We start from the raw sequence: 22,633 nt of genomic DNA on the forward strand, positions 1-22,633 counted from the left end.
TCATTTACCCTTTGGACTGTGGCCTATTCTGTCTCTGTTCTAATTATTGACCAGTCTTTCACCAGAGCGCAGCCACATTTGATGTTTCTGCTCTTGCATCTCTGGAGATGAGTGTCAAGTACCTTTGACACTAAAAAAAAAAAGTCAATTTTTTCTTTCACTCCTTTCTCAGGCCCTGTCCAGGCTACCAAGACTCTAATTTGCTACTACCCAGCAGCCTTAGGTTGAAGCTAACTGTCCCTAATGATCTTCTAATTTCCAGGATTAAAACGAGTGACATGGCTCTCAGTGGGTACCATTTCAGTTTAAAAAAAAAAAAAGGAAATGATAAGGTAATTACTTTGATATGGACAACGATGTTCTTTCTCATGTCAATTACAGAGATAAGACATGAATAAAATGAAAAACTATCATAAGCCTTAAATATCATCATCATATCTCTTACAAAGCCTTGCTTGATTTCTTGGTCTTTGTCCATTTGCTATACTTTGCCAAATTTCAGAGAGATTATCCATACTTTGAAAAATGGGCAATTCAGGTGACAATCCAATAGAGAGGGTTTATAATGTAACAGCATGCAACTTCATCACTAAGCTGCCAACCACCTTCAGGAGGAAGCCAAAGCACTATGATTTAATCTCTGGCCAAAAGATACTGCTGGGTGCCTGGGAAGCAGATTGAGACACTTGGGTTCTAAAGCTGTTATGACAGCCAGAAAAGTCTACCACCAGATGTTACTCAATGATATGTGAAGCTAATAAAAATGGAAAACATTTTATCTGCTATTTGCAAATGCATTTCTAAAATATTTCAACTACTGTATGAGAGAGAGAATTCATTTTTTTAAAAAATTTGCAGTTAAGAAGATTATTCAATACCCACAGCCCACTTTCTGGAACACAAAAGAAGAGGCATGTTTTTAGAGAGAGGGTTCCATTCACAGTTTCTCACAGCCTTGATTTCTTGCAATATTTGGATCAAAAGTAATATGACTAATGCATAACAGTTAGCATCTCAGTAAGAGACAAAATACATTTGTATAACTGGTATTCAATCCTCTGATGTCAGGATCATTGAGGTTAATTTTTTGAATGACATCATATTCACACAATCTGGCACCTCAATAAACAGTGTGCATAACAATCAATGCTGTTCTCAAGTGGGGGCTCTAGCTGCAAATGCTCTAAATTTCAGCCAATATTCTTTTTGTAGATAAAAATTTTAATATGTTTTTCTTATTTTGAAAGTAATATATGTACATTATAGAAACTTTTGAAATTATGTATGCGCAAAGTAAATTAAAATCTCCAGGGGGGGCTGGCCTGGTAGCACATCGGTTAAGTTCACATATTCCACTTTGGCGGCCCGGGGTTCGCTGGTTGCAATCCCAGGTGCAGACCTACACATGGCTTGTTAAGCCATGCTGTGGCAGGTGTCCCACACATAAAGTAGAGGAAGATGGGCATGGATGTTAGCTCAGGGCCAGTCTTCCTCAGCCAAAAAGGAAGATTGGTGGCAGATGTTAGCTCAGGGCTAATCTTCCTCAAAAGAAAAAAATCTCCAGGAACCTCAATATCCAGAACTAATCAGTTAATATTAGAGACTACATATATGAGTAGACTTCTCTCCAAAGAAGATGTATAAATGGCCATAAGCATATTAATAATATAACAATAAGAATATATATACTTAATCTTTAAAAATACGAAGATTTGCATGCTGTGTACAAATGTGAATCTACACATACAGAATTGTATCATACTTTAACACAAATATTTTGCATCCTTTTCTTCACTTAGCAATATATCATGAGCAATATATCAGATTCTTCTGTGATACTGTATTTAGTGTTAGCTCACTCTTAGCAACTCTCAACTACAGCAAAGGTGTGATTATGATGAAAGCAGAATTCTCCTGGGTTAATTTGGTAGAAGGGCCCGGCAGAGGGCTGATACAGTAAGAACGGTATGAGGTGACAGTGGGGTACTAGAAAAGAACAGGAGAAGAGGCAAATCAAAGAGACATCTCAAAGGGAAAAAAGACAAACAGGAAACTGATAACAAAAAAAGGGACAAAAAGAAAGAAACAATCAAGGATAATGCCAAAGATTTTATCCCAGGAGACCTGAACTTTCTTTAACCTAGAATAATGACAGGGAGAACATAAGCCAGCTCTATAAATTCACGTATACCCTGAACAGAATGAATATGAATTACCTTACCAAATCCCAGGACCCTGGAACGCGGCCTTTGAAGTTTGAAAGGAGTAATTTTAGTCCTATTTTGCATGTTCTTAGTGATACTACTAAGGGAAAAGCCAGGAGAACTGAGAGATTCAAGGGCTCTGAAAACCCTTAAAATGGGAAAGTGAAAGTAAATTGGAAAAGGAACTAACTAGACCAAATTTCCATCCCTGGATTCAAAAGATAACCTCAAAAGATTCAGGATAAGTAAACTGGAATCTCTTTTTGATCCTATAATTCAAGATTCCCCTGGGCAAAAGGAGATGGTGCCAACTTACTATCTTTTAAAAACTGTCACATAATATCTTTTTTGTTCTTTTATTTCACTTGTCAGATGGGTTACTTTAAATGGAATAAAGCTCCCTGAAGGACCTCGCTGAATATTTACTGTTTCAGTTTTTAAAGAAAAGGACTAACAGAAAGATTTCTGTTAGAGTGGTAACTATGCATTCATCATGGGCTGGCTCTCCAGCCTGACGGTAAAGGGCACACCTCCTACCAGCAGACACCCTGGGTTGAATCCAGGCTCCAATCCTGCCCCTTACTGTGGGCAACTTACTTCTTATTTCTGCATCTTACTTTATTCATCTGTAAATTGGAGATGATGATATTTCACTCATAGTGCCCTTGTGAGGAATAATGAGCTAATATACATAAAGTTCTTAGATGAGTGGTGGTCCAGAGCTGGCTCCTAAGGACTCAAGAAAGTCAATTGTGCACATCTCTTCCCACGTCCAGTCCAGCAATAGCTTGAAATCAGTCATGGTGGGAGTATTTACACTACAGAAACCAGCAAACACCACAGACACCACTACTCTTCCAGAGATCTGGCTGTTAACCATTAACCAGCACACCACTGACTTAAACCTGTCAATATGAACACACAATATTAATTTATTACTAATAAATCCAGAATATGAGGCCTTCTTTGGGACAACAGTAAGGACTCCTCAAAAAAAATTCATATTATAAAAAACAAAAAAGGGCCAGCCCCACGGCCGAGGGGTTAAGTTTGTGCCCTCCACTGTGGTGGCCTGGGGTTCGCTGGTTTGGATCCTGGGCGTGGACCTGCACACCACTCATCAAGCCGTGCTGTGATGGCATCCCACATAGAAGAACTAGAATGACTTACAACTAGCATAGATAACTATGTACTGGGGCTTTGGGGAGAAAAAAGGAAGATTGGCAACAGATGTTACCTCATGGCCAATTTTCCTTACCAAAAAGCATAAAAAAAAGAAAAGGGCAAAGAGAAAAAAAAGATGGGGGATTATTCTAGAGTCAAATAGACTAAAGAAACATAAATAACCAAATGCAACATGTGAAAGTTGATTAGATCTTTCATTTAAAGATCTGAGGTGGGGGAAACCGAGGGAACTCAATATTTCTTAAATTAATATTAATTTTTCTTAGGTGTGATTAATGCTGTTAAGATTATATAGCAAAATGTCCTTATTTTTAAAAGATGTATACTTAAGTATTTAGGGGGTGAAATGTTATAATGTCTAAAATTTACTTTCAAATGGTTCAGGAAAAAAGAGTATACAAGAGAAATATAAAACAAATGTGGCAAAATGTTAACACTTGATAAATCTAGGTGAAGAGTATATATGTGCTCATTTCAAGTTTCCCACAAATTTTAAATTGTTCAAAATAAAAAGTTAGGGGGAAAACAAACAGGGATGTAAAAAAAAATAAGAAAAAAAGTTAAATGGAGATAATAAAAACAAAACTAACCCATACTTGTCCAACTCTGGAAATGTTAAGCCTTTATATAAGAAAAGCAAACAAAGTTCAAGGTGGAATTTCAAAAAGTGACTCCACTAAACATCTTTAGCAACAAAATGTCAGTATAGTAACAATAAAGTATATCTGGTCTCTCACTAAGATGAGCTACATTTCAATGGATAAAAAGTAAAATCAGAGAACACATGTACTCAACTATTTTATGGCAGGTCACAAGCAGTAATCTCTACTTTTCTTTTTGATGGAAAGATTTTCCGGTCTATTTCTCATAGCAAAAAGTCAGATTATATTTTTCACTGTAAACTCACTCTAGAAACTCAAGCCATTCCGCACTGCAGTCAAGGACTAGCTGCTCCCGGAGCTGATTCAGATGTCTGTAATTTTCTACAACAAAAGGAGAATGAAAGCGGCTCACAGCTTTTGTGCTAGAAGTGGGGGAAAAATATAAATAGGAAATCAAGGTTACTCAGAAATCAGTAATGCCATCACTTCAGAAAACTAAAACAGTTATTTATTATTCTATGATGAACCTTGAAAGTAAATAGCTGTAAACAGAGAACATTCTTTAATTATGGTCCTGAACTCTATTGATTCCAAAGATCTTTGTTGTAAACAAAGTACTACAGTTCACAGGACTTTGTTCAGGAAGCTTTTAGAATACATTTCAAACTATATCCATATGGTGAGGTCAAAGTTTAGAATTTCTATTTCATAAGCACAAAGTTTCTTTTCTTTAAATTATACTAACTGAAAATGCTTGCTTTTAAAAGAAAGATCAGAAGCAAATAGGGTAAAATAAGTCCTGACAAAGCTGGGAGGTGGATACACTGGTGAGGGTCATATTATTCTTTATATTGTATAGTTTTCTGCAGGACTGAAGTATTCCAATGAAAAAAGAAAAAGATAAAGCATTGCAAAGAACAGCAAGGCATTAATTCAGGAGGCAGTCAAAGAAGAGAGGTCCTTCATGATGCAACTGTAGATTCACAGTGGTTCTGGATGGGCAGAAAGACCACATGCTCCTCTTCCAGGCTTGTGCATAAGCTCTGCTTCTTCATCAAGAAGCTGGAGAGCACAATGGGGGATGTCATGCGTTCCTGGTCAGAGAATCCAGACCAAGGCTCCAACCCTGCCACTGACTTGCTAGCTGTGTGACTTCGGGCAAATATAAGTGACCTTCTCTGAACATCACTTTCCTCAGCTATAAAATGGGGATAATGACAGTATCTACCTCACAGGGACTTTTGAGAGGATCAAACAGATAGTGCTTAGCAGAGTACCTATCTCAGCGGTACTCAAGGTTGAGGAGCTGTCACACCCGTGGTGGTGGTGGTTGTTACTGCTGTTGATTTATTACTATGACGGGACCTTTCAGAAGACAAGGTCAGGGCTGAGTCACCGCCAGGTGATGACAGAGTGTACTCTGATCTTTGTTTGCTCCCCAACTCCCATAATACACCGTCACCATTATCTTTAATTTGGCAAGTTACTGGACTGGGGGCGAGCCTTTCACATCTGAATTCTGGCTCACGATATTCTAACCTACCCCTGTCAAGGTTCTGATGGTCAAACAAAGATAAAAAACAGCAATGAACCTTCTATAAATCATCTTATTCATTCATTCAATTTACATCATTGAATGTTCAAAAGATGCTGGCAGTGATTCAAGCCTGCTTGTTACTTTGAAGGTATGTCATCTAGATTTCTGTGCAAACATATTTATCATAGCTTTCTCTTCTGACAAAACATTTAGTGAAACATTTCAGTTATTGTTCTAGCTAGATTAACACGATTTTTAGTAATTTTTCTTCACAAAGCACATTTCCATTCATTAGCTGTAGTGTAGGACAAAAGCAGATCATGGAAAGAAGGCCTGCAAAGAGAGAAAATATCCCCTACAATCAACAATTCTCAAATCTCAATTACAGCTGTCCTTAACACAGGACAGGTTGGTATTGAGATGGTATTAGAGCTCAAGAAACCCATGACTGTGCCTCCAGGATCCTTTGATAGCAGCAATAGAGAACAAATAGTTCTCTTTTTGAATTAAAATAATAAATTAACAATCATTCACACATCATGTCAAAACTTTCTTCCATCCCTAATGCAGAGTTCCTTCCTACCATCACCTGCTACGTATCATCTCTCAGGCAAATGTAACATTTCCATCTTGAGTTCATGCAAACACACTAATGACAGCAGCAATAAGCACTCCACAAAGGACACTGCTCACAGGAGTATACACATCTGATGCCACCTCTTTCAGTGAGTCCCCTCCTGGGGATAAATGCCTAACCACAGGAGTCTCAATGTGCTTCTCTAACTTTTTTAAATTAATTTATTTTCATCAATTCATGATACAACTTACCAAAAAGAAGATGTAAAGAACTATTATAACTATGTGCCATGGAAGGCATTAAGAATAAAGAAATGTGGAGCTCAGTGAGGCAGAAAACGAAATTTCAGCTTCTTAAAAGAAATGTCAGGTATAGCATTCATCAAGAAGTCCAAGGAACCAAATTAATCTTACAATTGAAGGCTCCTCAACTCTCTTTTTGTCATGTGTTTAAAGAGTACTCTGAGGTATAAGAATAAAACAGTCATTTACAAAACAAGAAAACAAATATATACAAGTAAGGTACACTTTGGAAAAAACGTTTTAAAATCAAGGATGAAAGAAGTTTAAAATAATTATTTCTTGGTTAAAAGCACCATAAGAAAATCAAAGGGGAAGAATTGCCTTTAATGTCAGAGATGTGGTGATTACCAATCCAGTAGTATACAGGTACACAGATGTCATTATAATTCACATTAATAAGAAAAAAATGTATTTTTAAACCTACCTTCCAATCTTAACCCAATCAGTTGGTATACAAGATACAGCAGAATTCTTTACTTCAATCAAAAACTAAAATAAATATAAATAAAAGTTAGATATTTAAATGATTAACCATTCTATTTTTAAAGCTTCCTCAAAACTGTGCTAAACAAGTTTAGTAAATAATATTCTAAACATTCAAAGTAAATCCAGTATTGCTATTGGGAGAGTTCATGTATATGTCTGTACAATCAAATATTATTAATTAGGGTTTTAATACTTGGAATAAAGTATAATTTGTTTTGAGCAAAAAGTCTGTAATAAAGGATATAACTTGGTGCTTTAACGTTTATAACATTATGTGCATGCTACAAATAGTGACTCTTCTTAAATGACCTCTTTCATTTATCAGTACCCACTTATCTTAAGAATTCTATTACTCAGTGATAAGACTGAATTTGGAAGTACATAAAATTTTAAAATATTCAATCATTAGATGTTATACTAGTTTGAGATATAGTCCCATCCCCTATTCTGAACAGAAGAGGATTTATTATAATAGTTTTTATCCAGGGGACCTAAGTCCTCTAAAAGTATGCTCATAACAGCCCGGCCCAGTGGCACAGCAGTTAAGTGCACGCATTCCACTTCTCGGCGGCCCAGGGTTCGCTGGTTCGGATCCTGTGTACAGACATGGCACCGCTTGGCAAGCCATGCTATGGTAGGTGTCCCACATATAAAGTAGAGGAAGATGGGCATGGATGTTAGCTCAGGGCCAGTCTTCCTCAGCAAAAAGAGGAGGATTGGCAGCACATGATAGCTCAGGGCTAATATTCCTCAAAAAAAATTTAAAAAGTATGCTCATAAAAAAGCGCTGACTTCCTCAACTATCAAGGGAGGCAGATATTTCTTCCCATGAGTGTTTTCTTTAAGTATTCACATATAAGAACTACATCTTTATAGCTCCAACTGTGCTCTGCAAGCAAGCTTTTCTGAAATCAGCCAGGAAGCAAGTGAAATCAACTTCTTCTATCACACCCTTCATTTTTAGCATTGGTTATATATCTGCCTTCTTCCTGCTCCCTTTCCTGCATTACTGCAATGAAATTCAATGTTTTATTTAAATAAACAAACACATTCATCTATTTTGTACAGGATGGAACCCAGAAGCTCTGTGGCTCCCACTAGTTTTGAGACGGCTACAGGAATTTTTTCACATATACCAGTTTTATAACATTTCAGGTATTTATAAAGTGCAAATTATTAACAGTATCAGCCTAGCTCTTGAGTTCACTTTTGTAGTAATAGAAACACTATAGCTTTTATTAATTTTAATAGGAAGTAATGGTTAATTTTAAGAATTTTCATCCTTAACAAAAATTTTGGAACTAATGATGTCCTCTTGCATAGAAAGGAATTAATACAATTCCAAATCTGCCACACCCAGTTAAGCAGTTAAGAGTCAAGAGTCTAAAATCCCCTTTGGCTACAAAAAGTAACTGAGGAAAAAACCCACAAAATAAATACCATTGATGGGAAAGATAAAATCACTTTAAGAGTATGCTAAAAAATTCTGCTTAAATATTATTTTTAAATGTCTATGAGAAGACGTATCGATCTTTTTATAAAATAATTCTGGGAAGAACTGTGCCAAAGGCAAACAGCAAGATTCAGGACCACAGCAGATCGCTGGTATTTGGGAAGGACAAACCGAGCTCCATAATGACTAACGCAGAGGTTCACAGGAGCTCCTGCCTAAGCGATGATGGAAAGTTTTAAAAGAAGCTAAAACTGCCTCAACGAGGTCAGGGGCAGCCGGCTAGGCTGGCTTCCTTAAGCAATTTGCCATAACACCACAGCATCGCAGTGCTGGATTCAAATCTGTACCTTATACACATTACAAATTGCTACTGGTCACGGTCACAGACAGCTGTTCAATCTGTACGTATCAAAGGTCTACTCTAAGGACCACAGCAACTCAAGCAAGCCAGATACAGAGCCCGCACAGGATGCAGAATACACACAGTGAGAACCACGAAAGCTATGTGGACCTCCTGCTTGTTAAACCGCTGGGGTCACTTCCTCAGACAGGAGCTGGTCCTGTGTGTCCTCTTCTTTTCAGCCCATGTTTCTCCTCAGCATCGTCATCAACTAGCAGTTTTTCTCTCTTCTACACTGGCTATGGAATAGGAAATTTTCTCTCTATTTCCTTTTACAAAGCTCTAAGAATGAGCAGATGAGCCTTTGGTTTAAGGATCCTATCGCTAAAGAAAAGGAACCTAACTAAAATTGGAAGTTAACATATATTTCAGAAACCTTAGAGCGTTCTCACAGCAACTTTCTCTGCTCTATAGCTCCTGACTTCGTTTCTCAGGTGCTGACGTGAGAAGTCTGTCTTGATTCGTTCTAACAATCCCTCATATTCTTCTCAGGAGATCCAACACTGTCTTGGTTAAATGTCAGATGTTGTTACTCAAACTACAGCCTGTGGTATCATTGGGCTGACATCACTGCTAAGTTTGCTAAAATTCTTAACTCACTCCAGAAACTGCTGCCTGTTTCCCCCAACACCACACTTAACCCATTCCTACTCTCCCTCCTTTTCTTTCTCACTCTCTGAAGAATTTTCAAATATTTTTTATTTACAAGTAAGACTTAGAGAATGCTTTCCACATCTTAAACATATTAAGCAGATATTTGGATACGATACACGTTGTGAATTAATGAAATTTTTTGTAAATATTTCCCCCCAATATTTCTTTCCTTTTCCTTAAGAATGCTATTACTTATCAATACTGCCCCAAATCTAAATATCACCCCATATTCATTCCATATTTGATTCAAGATTGAGACAATACTCTACATTCATAAAATATGAGAAAGACTGTCACAGAAACGGTGAACTAATTATGTAAAGCTATGTAAGCTTCTACTCTCATGATTTTCTCATAAACCAATATAGTCAGAGTCAGAGACAGTAATGCACCATAGTCAATAAGGCTTCATATTCTAACAGTCCAGGCTTACTTCGTCTTACTGTGTTTCGCTTTACTCTGCTTCGCAGCACAATACCCTTTTTCACAAGACCCTCCACCAGCAAAAAGATTATGACTCACTGAAGGCTTAGATGATGGCTAGCATTTTTTAGCAATAAAGTACTTTTAAATTAAGTTATGTTCATTGATTTTTTCAGACATAATGCTATTGCACACTTAACAGACGACAGTATAGTGTAAACATAACTTTTCTATGCACTTGGAAACCAAAAAGTTCATGTGATTTGCTTTACGGCAATATTTGTTTTATTGCAGTGGTGTGGAACCGAACCCACAACAGCTCCGAGGTACACCTGCACCTAAAAATTGTGAACAGAGGTGAAACATGAATGTTGTCAAAAGTAACACTGGCCTGACAGTCTATCTATTTCTCTATTTTTACTAATAATAACAAGATCCAGTACCATGTGGGCTGCTTTCACAGGTTTTTAAAGAATTATTAGAAAAATTACATATATGGAAATAAAATTTCAGAAAGTTTAAAATAAGAAGCCCATCTATATATAAAATAAGGGTTTTTCTTGCTTCTTTCCTCACCTATCAGAGGTAATATTTGACAAAGTCTGTTCTTAGTCCTTTAAGTATCTCCAAATAATTTGCTGATGGCTTTAGTTGAATTTTTTTAAACAGAATTTGATAACTGCTGAATATACAGAATTCATTTGGTGTTTGAATGAGTAGAGGTATTAATTCTCCAAAAATGTTGTAAAAGTGATTCTGTATTGACATAGTACTAAAGTTCTAAAGGGTTTTAAAATCTAGCAAGCATCCAGACTACTGTTAATGACTAAGAAATGTTTTGCCTCAAACTCACCACCTTAACCTAGTGAAGGCTAAGTAAAGAAGAAGATAATTTATCTTCCTCCCTAATCATGTGTAATCCAATTACTTGATCTCCAAGCTGTGTTTTTTCTTAAACTTCAATGTTACACTGATAAAGAAGAACTAATCTAGTATCCCTTATGAATTCCTCATCAGTTTTACCCAATTTTACTTTAAAACTGCCAACTGAATCCAGTACTGTCTTCCCAAGACTTAAGCTTTATTTTGGTTTGAATAGTATGAGCTCTAAAATGTCTGGATTTTATCAAATAAAATCCATGCTGTTGACAATCCCTCGCGTTAATATTTGTGAGTACAGTGAAATAAAGACATGGTAAACAAACTGGAGTTGGGCACACCTGGGCTGGAATTGGGCTTCTGACCTGGGTAACTCACCTAACTACAGTAAGCCTCAGTTTTCCTTCCTGAAAAATGGGAACAACCAACCCCCTTTTGTGTTGTTACAAGGATTAAATAATATCTGTTAGGCAATTCGCACCATTCTGAACTTTAACAGGTGCTTGGTAAATGGTAATTACTACTATGATTATCCTCTGAAGAACACTGCACGGTGCTTTATTATTAGAAAGCCCTTTCATGCATTTTTAACTCAATTGGTCTTCGCAGCAGTCTCACCACAACAGATGTGACTCTTTCATGGTCACTGGCATGTAAGCGGTAGAGCTGGCACCTACACTCAGCTTTCCCCCTGTAATACCAGGCAACCACGTTTCTACTACCTATCTTTTATTAACGTGATTAAGCAGTTTTGATCATCTCATTTTCAACATACAGCCCAGAATAGTGGTGCTAAGGTCACTTGTTGCTTTGCAAGGTCAAAGCACAGTGAAACCAAGAAATACAATTAAATATCTGAAATTCGCCTGTTTGGAGTGGGGGTGGGGGTGGGGGACTAAGTATAAACATTGTCAAATCGTTTTTCTATTACATAGAGCTCTAAGGGGAAGGCATTGTGAAATGTCTGCCTGAGGATACACATCTTAACTTTAGTCCAGAAGACAGGCAGACTTAATCAACGGTCTATTAAGTGGCACAACATTAATAAACATTTGAATAAATATTATAATTTACTATAGAGTGTATTTCAAATAATCATACAAATCAACAATCTTTTTGCTAAATACATAAAGCAATGCAAATATTTAAAATTTGACTTGAAATTAAGCTTCTCCCCCCCTAGAAAAATATCTATTTTCTAAAATTCTTAATAAAACGTTCATCCTATAGAAATTATTCACTACTTTGCTTTTTTAACGAGGTAGAACTTCTCAAATTCCCTCGGCTGGGATCTTCATATTTTATTAGACACAGGATGTAGAGGTGGCTTGCCTCAAGACTCCGAGCAGGACTGAAAGGCACAGTGCATTTAAGAAGCACACCTCTTCCCAATTCTCATTCAGATATGAACAGCAAACTTTAAGCAGAAGTACACATACCAAAAAACACATTCTAAACAGCACCATAATGTTATGGGAGACTCACTAAATGCAGGTTTTCACTGCAGTTTTGCTTTTTGTTTTTTCAGCAGCTATACTCCTAACTTCAGAGGGGAGCCCTGCCATTTACGTTGTGTGAGCCAATCAACGTAGATGGTTCACTTGTTATCACTTTATCATCGGCAGGCCAGAGAGCAAAGACTAACTTCTCTCTCCTGGACTTAGGGTAAATGAATTCTGTAAGCTATTATTTACAATCGTCAAGGTTTTCTAAAATATAATTTCAACAGATAATATTAAAATACATGTAACATCAAGTTGCATGATTTTATGAAGACACTAGAGTAAACAAACAAAATACTGTTATTAAAATAATTCTTATCAAAAGAAGGTATTAAAACGTATCTCCAAGGAACAAAACAGAAAATCTGGAAAAAAAAAGAATACTTTCATCCTATGCTCAGATTTTTATTTACATTTTAAAATAGCTTTTCTACTTGAGGAAAACTAATGCAAAATAAAAGTACGTTTGACGTTACCTCCTGTCCTGATACTGTCACATATTGTGCAGAAGGATTTTTTATTATTTTTCGTATTTCTTGCAAATGTCTTTGGATCCTGTGAGTAACTTCTTGAATTTCATCCTTCCTCTTTTTTATTAAAGGGAAATCAGAAAGGTCTTTGAATAATTCAGTTTTATCCCCAATTCTAAAAAAACAAAAAAATGCAAATACATATATTAAAGCATATTACTTATACCAATTATTAATTATTTTTCATAGAATAATAAAAGACCAAAGGTTGAAAGTCAGGAAAACAACGTTCTAATTCCAGGTCTGCCACGAAATATTTATGGATTTCTTAATTTCTTTAAAGACAAACAAAATTAGTCTAACATCATTTTCATTTTGCAAGGTCATGATTCCCATGGTGAAACCAAGAGATAAAATTAAATATTTGTTGTTTGACTATTCATAAAATAAAGACAAACGTAAAATCGTTTTTCTTTTATATAGAGTTCTTTGTGGGATGAATTGTAAAATGACCATCTCTTCAAGGATAACTTTGCTTCTGTAGTTTCTAAATATGAGACGGACCATCCCTGGGTATCTAGCAAATGAGTACCAGAAGCCATCTGACATCCATTTCTGGATTAATAAACTGCGGCTACTCGTTCTGCCTGGACTTGATCTTTTCATCCTCTGACACCTGGAGAAGCATTGCATCTGCCCAGATGACGAACTGCCTGAATTTTAGACAGCAAAGTGTTACTTCCAGCTGTAATACAGGGCCGTCAGCATCCAAAAGCATTTTTAATTTCACATGCAACTTCTATCATTACTTCTAGAGAAGCTTAAGAATTGACGCATCAAATGGCAAAAACATTATTTTAATTTCACTGCTGGAAAGCAAGAACTAAGGGTCTGCTACTTACTTGGCAGCTTGTTCATTAAGTATCTTTAAGTAACGCTCCACTGGACTGAGGAGTTCAGGAATTTCTAAAATAAACGTCCGGAGCAAGTCTGACTGAACATGGGAATTCACAGCAGGTACCAATGCTTGAAATTCCGACTTCAGGTGATGTAGGGTTTTGACAATCAAGAAGAACTCTTGGGTAGAACACTGAAAACAGAAATATTTTTTACCTAAATAGCATAAGATACACGAAAATGAAGCTTAATTAGTGGTCTTTTTAAAGTCAGAATCAGAATAAAAGAAAATTTTAATTTATTGGATAAATTAGTTAACTGAATAAAGTATTGTTGATACCTTCTAAATGTTAAATTAGTAGTTTAAACACTTTAGAAAATAATGTTAAAGTTAAAAACAAAATAATTTGAGCCAGGGATAGTAAAGCAAATACTTGTTCCGTGTTTTTTCATTTTAAAATATATTGACCATATAGCAAAAATACAGCAAACAATGGTAAAAATAAAAAAGACATTTCTGGGGAAATATCTGCAGGACATATGAGAGATAGAGGGCAAAAATTCTTCCAGGTATAATGAGCTCTTACAAATCGACACAGAAAAGATGAATAATCCAAAGAATAATGGCTAAACGAATGGAATATGCAGCTCACAGAAAAAGAATATCCAATAAGCACATCAACTTCACACACAATTAGGGCATGCAAATTAAAATGACAAAATTTCTCACTTATCAGAATGTCAAAGATTTAAAAGCTTGATAACAGCTAAGTCACAGCGGGTATAAAACAGATACTTTTATATACTCTTAGTAGAAGCACAATCTTTTTGAAGAGCAATTTGTCATAACTTCATAATACAAAAGTACATATACCCTTTGACTAAACAATTCCACTTTTTAAGAATTTAACTAAAAATATATTTTAATAATAAAAAAAAAACGTGTGTATCTGAGTATTTATAGTAACACTGTTGGTAATAATATTAAATGGATGAATAAAGAAGCAAATATCCAGCAACTAAGGTCTTATTAGGAAAAATTCATACAATGTAATAGTACGAAATAGTTAAAAAAAATTAAGACATCTGTACATACTGTGTACAGATCAATATGGAACTCCATAATTTCAACATATATTAAATATACATAGTATATGTTTACACTATATACCATATATGTATTTACATCAGTAAAATTTCATCTGTGATTCTTTAAATTATATGCATTATCCTATAGAAATAAAAATATAAATAAAAATGTCTGGAAAGGTACACATGTAACTGACTTTAGTGACCTCTGGGTAGTGGGTATGTGGGGGATGATAGACGCAGACTTTTTATTCTTTATTTTATACCTTTGGATACTGCTGTAATTTTTTAACATGAACATAAATAATTTTTACTTTTGGAGTTTCTGATAAAGAGAGTGGGCTAAACCAGTGCATCTAGTTTCACTCTATCTTGAAACTAAAGTCCAAGATTGTTTAAAAAGGCATAAAACCTCAAGAACAACTAGGAGTAAAAGATAATAGCAACAACATCTTAGCAGCTATAAAGTAAATGAACAAGTGGTAACTGACTTAGAAGACTCAAGGTATTTGAATGTTAAGCTGGTTGTGAGGAAAACTAGGACTCAAGTTACACCAAGAATCCTAAAAAACTCAGAACTGGTGGCACAAATTATCTTTGGAAGTGGACATTGAGGATGGGGGAGAAAACAATTGGCTGAAAGTGAATTAGGAAGCAATTCAATCCCTTGATCTTCTATTCCCCTCCAGGTCCCTCTGCAACCACCATTCTCCTACGCTGCAGGAGACTAATTTTATCCTCTGGAGAAGATAAAACATGGGGTCTGAACCAGTTTCAGGCACAGTGAAGGATGAGAGTACCACCAAAAGCAAGGGATTAAGGGAATGGTCACAAACTGAATGCTGAGATTCCCAATTGTCCCCACCTAGCTCCCAGAACACTGTTAGCCAGTCAGGAGACTGGCAGAGTCCCTGGGGGGATCTCACAAACCCCAGAGGAAAACCCTGAAGCTCTTACAGCAGGAGTTCTCCCAAGAAATGGACCAGCTGGTTCACTCTACAGCTCACCTCATATTTTGTAAGCCACATCATCTACAAGACCTTCCTGTCAGCATTTCAGTCCTCCACTCTTTAAAAATGATCAGACACGAGATAAAAAATCCTAACGTTAAATGCAAAAACCAAAACAATCAATCAACTAACAAATACTAGTGGGAACAGAGCCTATACAAGTAAAATAAAACTTCTAAAAGAATGCTATTAATAATATCCTCAGTTAAACATAGAATATTGCAATCACGAAAGAATGGGATGCTATTTAAAAAAAAAAGGAACATTCAGAAAACAAAAAAACAACAAAAATTCAAAAATTCTTGGAAATTAAACTATGATGGTAGAAATGAAAAATTTAACAGAAGAGGTAGTAGATCCAGGTGATAAAATTTCCAAGAAGGTAAAGCAAAAGTGTAAAGAGATAGAAAATACAGAAGAAAGTTAGACAATCAATTCAAATCATAGAGTTGCAGAAAGAAAGAAATCATCAAAAAAACAATTCAGGGAAATTTCCCAGAACTTTGTTGCCAGATTGAAAGGTCCCAATACAATGGATGAAAACAGAACCAAATCATGGCAAATCAATATGAAATTTTAGAACACTGGGGACAAAGAGAAAGTCTCCCAACTTCTAGAAGGGGAGAAAAAAAAGTCACACAAAGAATCAGGAATTAGAATAACTCCAGACTGTTCAACAATAATACAAAAAGCTAGAAGACAATGGAGTAACACAAAATTCTAAAGGAAAATAATTCACAGCCTAGAATTTTGTACCCAGTCAAACTACCAATCAAATGTGAGAGTAGAAAAAAGGCATTTCCAGACATCCATGTTTCAAAACGTTTACTTCCAATATTCCTTCTCAGGATGCTTCTACAGGATGTACTCCACCAAAAGGAAGGAATAAACCAAGAGGAAGTCATGGAATACAGAAAACAGGAAATTCAATTCAAGGGAAATAAAGGGAATCTAAGAACATAGCTATACAACAGGTATAGGGGGCAACCAGTCCAGATTGAGTCAGGTTAGAAGGCTCAAGGAAATGAAATTAACAGAACATTTGGTGAAAAATAAACATCTTGAGATGAGAGGGCAATTTATGGTTATGTAACGATAAGTACACATAATAAGCAGTATTTATAAAATGGACTAATGCTAAGAACACATTTAGAAAGACAATTATTAACTATAAGGAATGAAGTAAATTATGAGAAAAATAAGAAATTAGGTCCAACTGAACAAAAGTTGAGTTCAAAGTGCATCATAACGCACCTCTTCTCCAGAAAGGCCACTGTTTGCTGGGAAAGAGACATATAGGAAGCTGGACTGTTTGGATAAATGTGGAGCCTAGAAGCTTTTTGGCCAAGAGTCACTTAATGATACATTCTAACAAGAGTGAAGAAGGGAAAATAAACATTCTCAATATAATTTTTGAATAATAATCTCTTGCAATTACTGTAATTTGAGAGGCAAGAAGGGGTTTGAGTTTTCACACCCAGACATGATAAAGTTTAAGTCAGCAACAGCAGCTAAGTGAAAACCAGGAGAGCTTGGCAATCCAGTCCTAAGTGCTCAAGGCAGGTTGTTCTCAAGTTTCCTCAGCTAAACAACTCAACGGAGCTGCAGGGAAACTGAGGATAAGGATAAGGGAGCTGCTCCTGGAGTCACTCATGTTCAACCCCATTTTGGGCAGCAAAACCCACAAGTGCAGAGGCAGGCCAGCACAGGACTGGAAGAACTCCAGCCTAAGCTCCATACAGAAAACGTGGCTTTGGGCTTATACCAGTCTGGCTAAGAAACTACTCTTGCCTACAAAATTCTGGAAACACTCTCCTTTCAACATTTACTAAGTGCTATAATCCTTTAAATGTACTCACCAACCTCAGCAGTTATGTATCACTTCCTTACAAAAGAGTTCTTGAGCAAAGTTAATATGAGGTCCTATGCCTAGCACTATCCTGTAAGATTTAAATTTAAAGTTTTACTATCAAAAGAAGTGTTTATTTTATTTCAGAGTTGGCCCACTTGGTATCCTCTATTATTATCATCATAAAAATACCTATTTGTGCCTATTCCATGGCACTTTCCACACAGCCATATGGCCTAGGCTTACCACTTCCACAATATCCCAACAGTGCTCCTTACCATTTTATGACTTTCACATAATTGGCACAGCCTGCACCCAGGATATCACTCACCATTTGGTGCATACAGCAGAAGCTTATTTAGAGTAATCTAATAATAAAGAACAGACGTGTGTTTGATGGTGTGTTCCAAGAGCCAGCTAACTAATCTATAAAAACTTGGTTTAAAGCATTTAGACTTCCTAAAGTTGGTGTGTTACCAAATCATTTCTAATCTTCACTTTTCACATCAATCTTTAGGCACATTCTTGTGTAAACATTAAAACAGCAACAAGGAACAGCTTCTGAGTGAGTCATAAGTTCCTTTAGTGTAGTTTGAAACTCTAAAATAAAAGTAATTCTTGCTCTGCTTATTGGTCACTTTTAAAATAATTTAGATTCTATACTGTATGATCTCACTTATACGTGGAATCTAACAAAAACCAAACTCACAGATACAGAGAACAGACTAGTGGTGGCCAGAGGCGGGGCAGGGAAGGGGTGGGTGAAATGGGTGAAGGTGGTCAAAAGGTGCAAATTTCCAGTTGCGTATAAAATAAATAAGTCCTGCAGGTGTAATGCAGAGCACAGTGACTACAGCTAGCAATGCTGTATCGTATATTTGAAAGTTGTTAAGGTAGATCTTAAAAGTTCTCATCACAAGGAAAAAAAAAAACTTTGCAACTATGTGTAGTGATGGATGCTAACCAGACTTACTGTGGTGATCATTTTGCAATACATACATATCAAATCATTAGGTTGTATGCCTGAAACTAATATGATGTCATATGTCAATTATATCTCAATAAAAAAATTAGATTCTGACTTTTACCAGAGTTTTTAAACTTTTACAATACACAAACTGTATGAAATGCAAACATCAAAGTTAAGTTTAAAGAGAGGCAGCAAGGCCAAATACAAATCACAGCAGCACGGAATGATGCTGCCATCTTGACGCCTGGATGTTGTGACTCAGCTCTTCTGATTAGCGATTGATAATTTTTTCAGCTTTGCTCCTATCTTCTCTTGAGAAAAACAAAAATCTCTATTTTGTGTCAAGGAATCCTTTCAAGGGAAGAAGTCGAGGCGCTTGAGGTCTGTTGTTGAGATCTGAAGGGTCAGATGCACTGATTGCTAGGCAGTGGGCCAAGGATGCAAAGTAACAAATGGTCTGACATCCACTCTGCAGCCTCAAAAAAGTCAACCATCAAACTTCCAACTCTCAGGACAGCCTCTGCTATTGCCAGCAAAACAACACAGTGCATCAAATCATGGTACAACAGACTCCACTGACCCCATAAGCAACTCATGCATTTTTTCCTGGGGATCACTATTTCCCAATTCTGGCTTGTTCTTTGTTTTCAAATTTAGCTAAGCATATGGAACAGTTACGTAAGTCCTCTTGGGCACTGCAAGTATTCTCAGAAGCAGTACTTATCGTTCTAGTAAAACTTTGTGGGGGAAAAGGCCTTTAAAAAGTTAAGACAAATGAAAAATTGGTCACAACCAGAATTTGAGCAAATAAAACTTGTTCTATAATAGAATTATTAAATTGGCAAGGATTTACATTTGGGGGAAAAAATGTGCTTACGTAGGGACCACCAGGAAAAAAATGCAATGGTAATCAAAACTACTATCACAAAAATGGTAGTGTGCAAAAGTGGAGCCACTAAAAACCCAGTGAAGGATCTTTGTTTAAATACTAATTCTGTTACTTACTAGCAAGTTACTAACCAGCATCATCATTTTAGCCAAGACAATGCAAGCTGTTGTAACATTACATCCATACAGAAAGCAGTTCACACAATTTCCCATCAGTAAGAAGGTGATGAACACAGTATCTTCTCAACTCATAAAGTTTGTACAAGGAACAAAGGGTCTAATATACGTGAATGGTTTCTGTAATTGGTAAAACACTATAAAAAGTTTATTAACAATTATAAATATAACTAATTGATCATTTTTTAAATTTTAGGCATATTTTGAAGATAAAGTAAATTATTTCCTAAGTGTGGAAAACTTCTCTTGTGATTGTTATGACTTACACTGCACACCTTAAGTGACAAAAAACAAAATAATGCTTTCTACCTACCTACAATTCTAAACTTGTTTGCATATTAATACCACCATAAATATTCTACTGGCAGATTTTTCCTTTGGTTGAATCCAGTAAAAAGTTGTTCTGAGGTCAAAAGAAATATGGCATCTCTTTTAAAAAGTAACTAGTCTAAGTAAATTTCCTATTTTGATGGTGGTCCACACTTTGAAGATGAAACATGAGGATATCCTGTATTACGACAGAAGGGCCTCTATGTGTTTCTATAGTTAACAGAAGCAGGAAATTTTACTTTTCACAATGCAAAAATTGGAATAACCTTAATTTGTGCGATTAAAACTTCTGAGGATTCTCTTATGTTATCTGCAAGATTTTACAAAATAAAATAGCAATAAAGCTCCAAGACATTTTCCTTTAATATCTGGTATCCTCATGCTGAAGAACATAATCAGGTTTAACAGATTTGATTTCTATCACACTTACCTTTTTGTGGTAAATGCTACAGAGTCCTCTCTCTATATCGGGCAATTTACGTAGATGATTTTCTATCTGACCAAAGACACTGGATTCTGAATAGAGAACCTCAGATACAGCATCAAGTCGAGCATTTATGTCCCTGTGAGAAGAGAGCAATAGCAGTTTTCAGATATGTTAAGAATTCACATTGTAGACGGTTCCCTCTCTAATGCCCAGCACTGTAGCTGTGGTCACTTAGAACAGCAAAAAGGGGACTGCTCCTCCATATCTCTGGACCCTCCCTGCCCCTTAGCATTTGAATCAAAGAGCAGATACCATGCAAGGGAAGTCATTAGCTAGGTGGGGCAGGACTGGCTCATTAGGTTTTCTCCCCCCACCCCCACCCCGCCCCCCGGCAAACGCAGAGACTACATTTCCCAGGTTCCCCTGCAGTTAGGTATGGTCATGGACCCATACCCAAGTTCTAGCCAATGAAATGTGGGTAGGAATGATCAAGCCACTTCCAGTCCTGGCCCATAAAAATTTCCTGTGGATCTTCACATTCAGTCTTTCCTCCTTTGCCAGCTAGATGTTGAGCCCAGGGCAATCCTGTGAGGCTCTCGTTGACTCATCAGCCTGGTCTGTAAGTGGAGCAGAAAACCTTCCACTCCCTCATTGCTACCAACTGGACTTTACATTAGCAAGAAATAAACTTTTATTGCATTTAAACCACTGAGATTGAGGATTTATTTGCTACACCTGCTTGCATTACCTCGGCTAAGATAATAGGTCTACAATGGGCAACTGATTTTCTACTCTGACTGAAATGACTGATCATCTTGGTCAAAAACCAATTCACTCAGTTAACCAACTATCTGATAGAAGACTTGATGGTGGTGGTTGAAGTGATCAACTATTTGACTGAAACGGGATTTGACATACTGAGCCTGAGCAAAGGCTGGGAGCAGCAAGTACAGAGGACATAACATCAAGAGACATGGGAGACCAGGGCTGCAGGAGTTTATCAGTGGCTATTCCCTAAGCAATGGGCCACTTGGGAAAAAATGGTGAGGTACTGTCAACTTAAAATGGAAACCTGACTGACTAAACGTGTCCTAAATGAGACATGGCCTATCTAGTACCTATAAACATCAAAGGCCTACACTAGGTATAATGGCCATACATGACACTAAAGACTGAGATAAGTAAACATATCTAGTGGATGTGGGCCCTCAGTAATTGTTTTTTTTGTTTTGTTTTGTTTTGTTTTTGTTTTTGTTTTTTTTTTGGAGGAAGATTAGCCCTCAGCTAACTACTGCCAGTCCTCCTCTTTTTGCTGAGGAAGCCTGGCTCTGAGCTAACATCCGTGCCCATCTTCCTCTAGTTTATACGTGGGACGCCTACCACAGCATGGCTGCCAAGCAGTGCCATGTCCGCACCCGGGATCCGAACCAGCGAACCCCGGGCCGCCGAGAAGCGGAACGTGCGAACTTAACCGCTGCGCCACCGGGCCAGCCCCAGTAATTGTTTTTTTGCATGAATGAATGAACAAACAAGCAAAGGAAGGAATGAACTGACATTGGGGGGTGGGAGGAGACATCAGCTAGTGAGCACACATTTATCTATCAAAGTTCTGTTGATATCACACACACTGAGGTGAAGGGCAAACCTCACAGCAGAATCCTGCCTAGATTACTGTTAAATTGAGTACTTTGTAATTAATTGAGTACTTTTATCCTTGCTACCCTTTAAACTACTCTGTAAGGTCATGCGTATTCATGATACGGATACTAACTTCAATCTCATTTTTGTTCCATTTTTCTCCGGCTTACGCTCTGTTGTGTAGAAGAGGCATTTGGTTTGTCATGACACAGTAAAACAAGCCAGAGCTTTGAAGACACACAGACTGGTTCCTCCATTCTCACAGGAAGCCATCCACTTCTCTCCACCTCTCCCGCCATTACACTAGTCTAAGTAAAAACCATTTCTCACAAAGACTAATAAAACAGCCTCCTCACTTTCCTCCCACACCCACTTCTGTCCCTTTTTCCAATCCATTCTCCACACTGTAGCCTGAGCAGTCTTCCTAGAACACAAATCTGTTCATATCATCTCTCTGCTTTAAGCTCATCATTGACTTGCCATTAACCTTAGATTCAAATCCAGAATCCCTAACAGATCTATAAGACAACTGATCCCTGTTTACTCCTCAAGTCTTACCCCAGATCACCTGTCACTCTCTTCCTCTCACTCTAAGTTTCAGCCATAATGAACGTGTTCCAGCATCTTGGTCACTCCAAGTTCTCTGACATCAGGGCTTTCTCATTTGCCATTCACTCTGCCTAG

The 22,633-nt window shown here is 36.9% G+C and overlaps 1 protein-coding gene across 2 annotated transcripts in view; it reads right to left on the reverse strand.

The window, feature by feature from the left end:
• MSH3 (mutS homolog 3) overlaps positions 1-22,633 on the reverse strand; it is a 157,849-nt gene that overhangs the window by 62,273 nt on the left and 72,943 nt on the right. For both annotated transcript variants that reach the window (XR_011425697.1, XM_001503855.5), the window contains exons 13-17: positions 20,315-20,447; positions 13,577-13,764; positions 12,681-12,849; positions 6,832-6,896; positions 4,297-4,413 (exon numbers count right to left, since the gene is read on the reverse strand). Coding sequence is in view for 1 of the 2 variants with exons in the window: in XM_001503855.5 (XP_001503905.3) it covers positions 4,297-4,413; positions 6,832-6,896; positions 12,681-12,849; positions 13,577-13,764; positions 20,315-20,447 (672 nt within the window). In the remaining variant the exon portion in view is untranslated. The remainder of the gene's footprint in view (positions 1-4,296; positions 4,414-6,831; positions 6,897-12,680; positions 12,850-13,576; positions 13,765-20,314; positions 20,448-22,633) is intronic.

This window comes from Equus caballus, chromosome 14, assembly GCF_041296265.1.
Source record: "Equus caballus isolate H_3958 breed thoroughbred chromosome 14, TB-T2T, whole genome shotgun sequence".
NCBI classification, from domain to species: domain Eukaryota; kingdom Metazoa; phylum Chordata; class Mammalia; order Perissodactyla; family Equidae; genus Equus; species Equus caballus.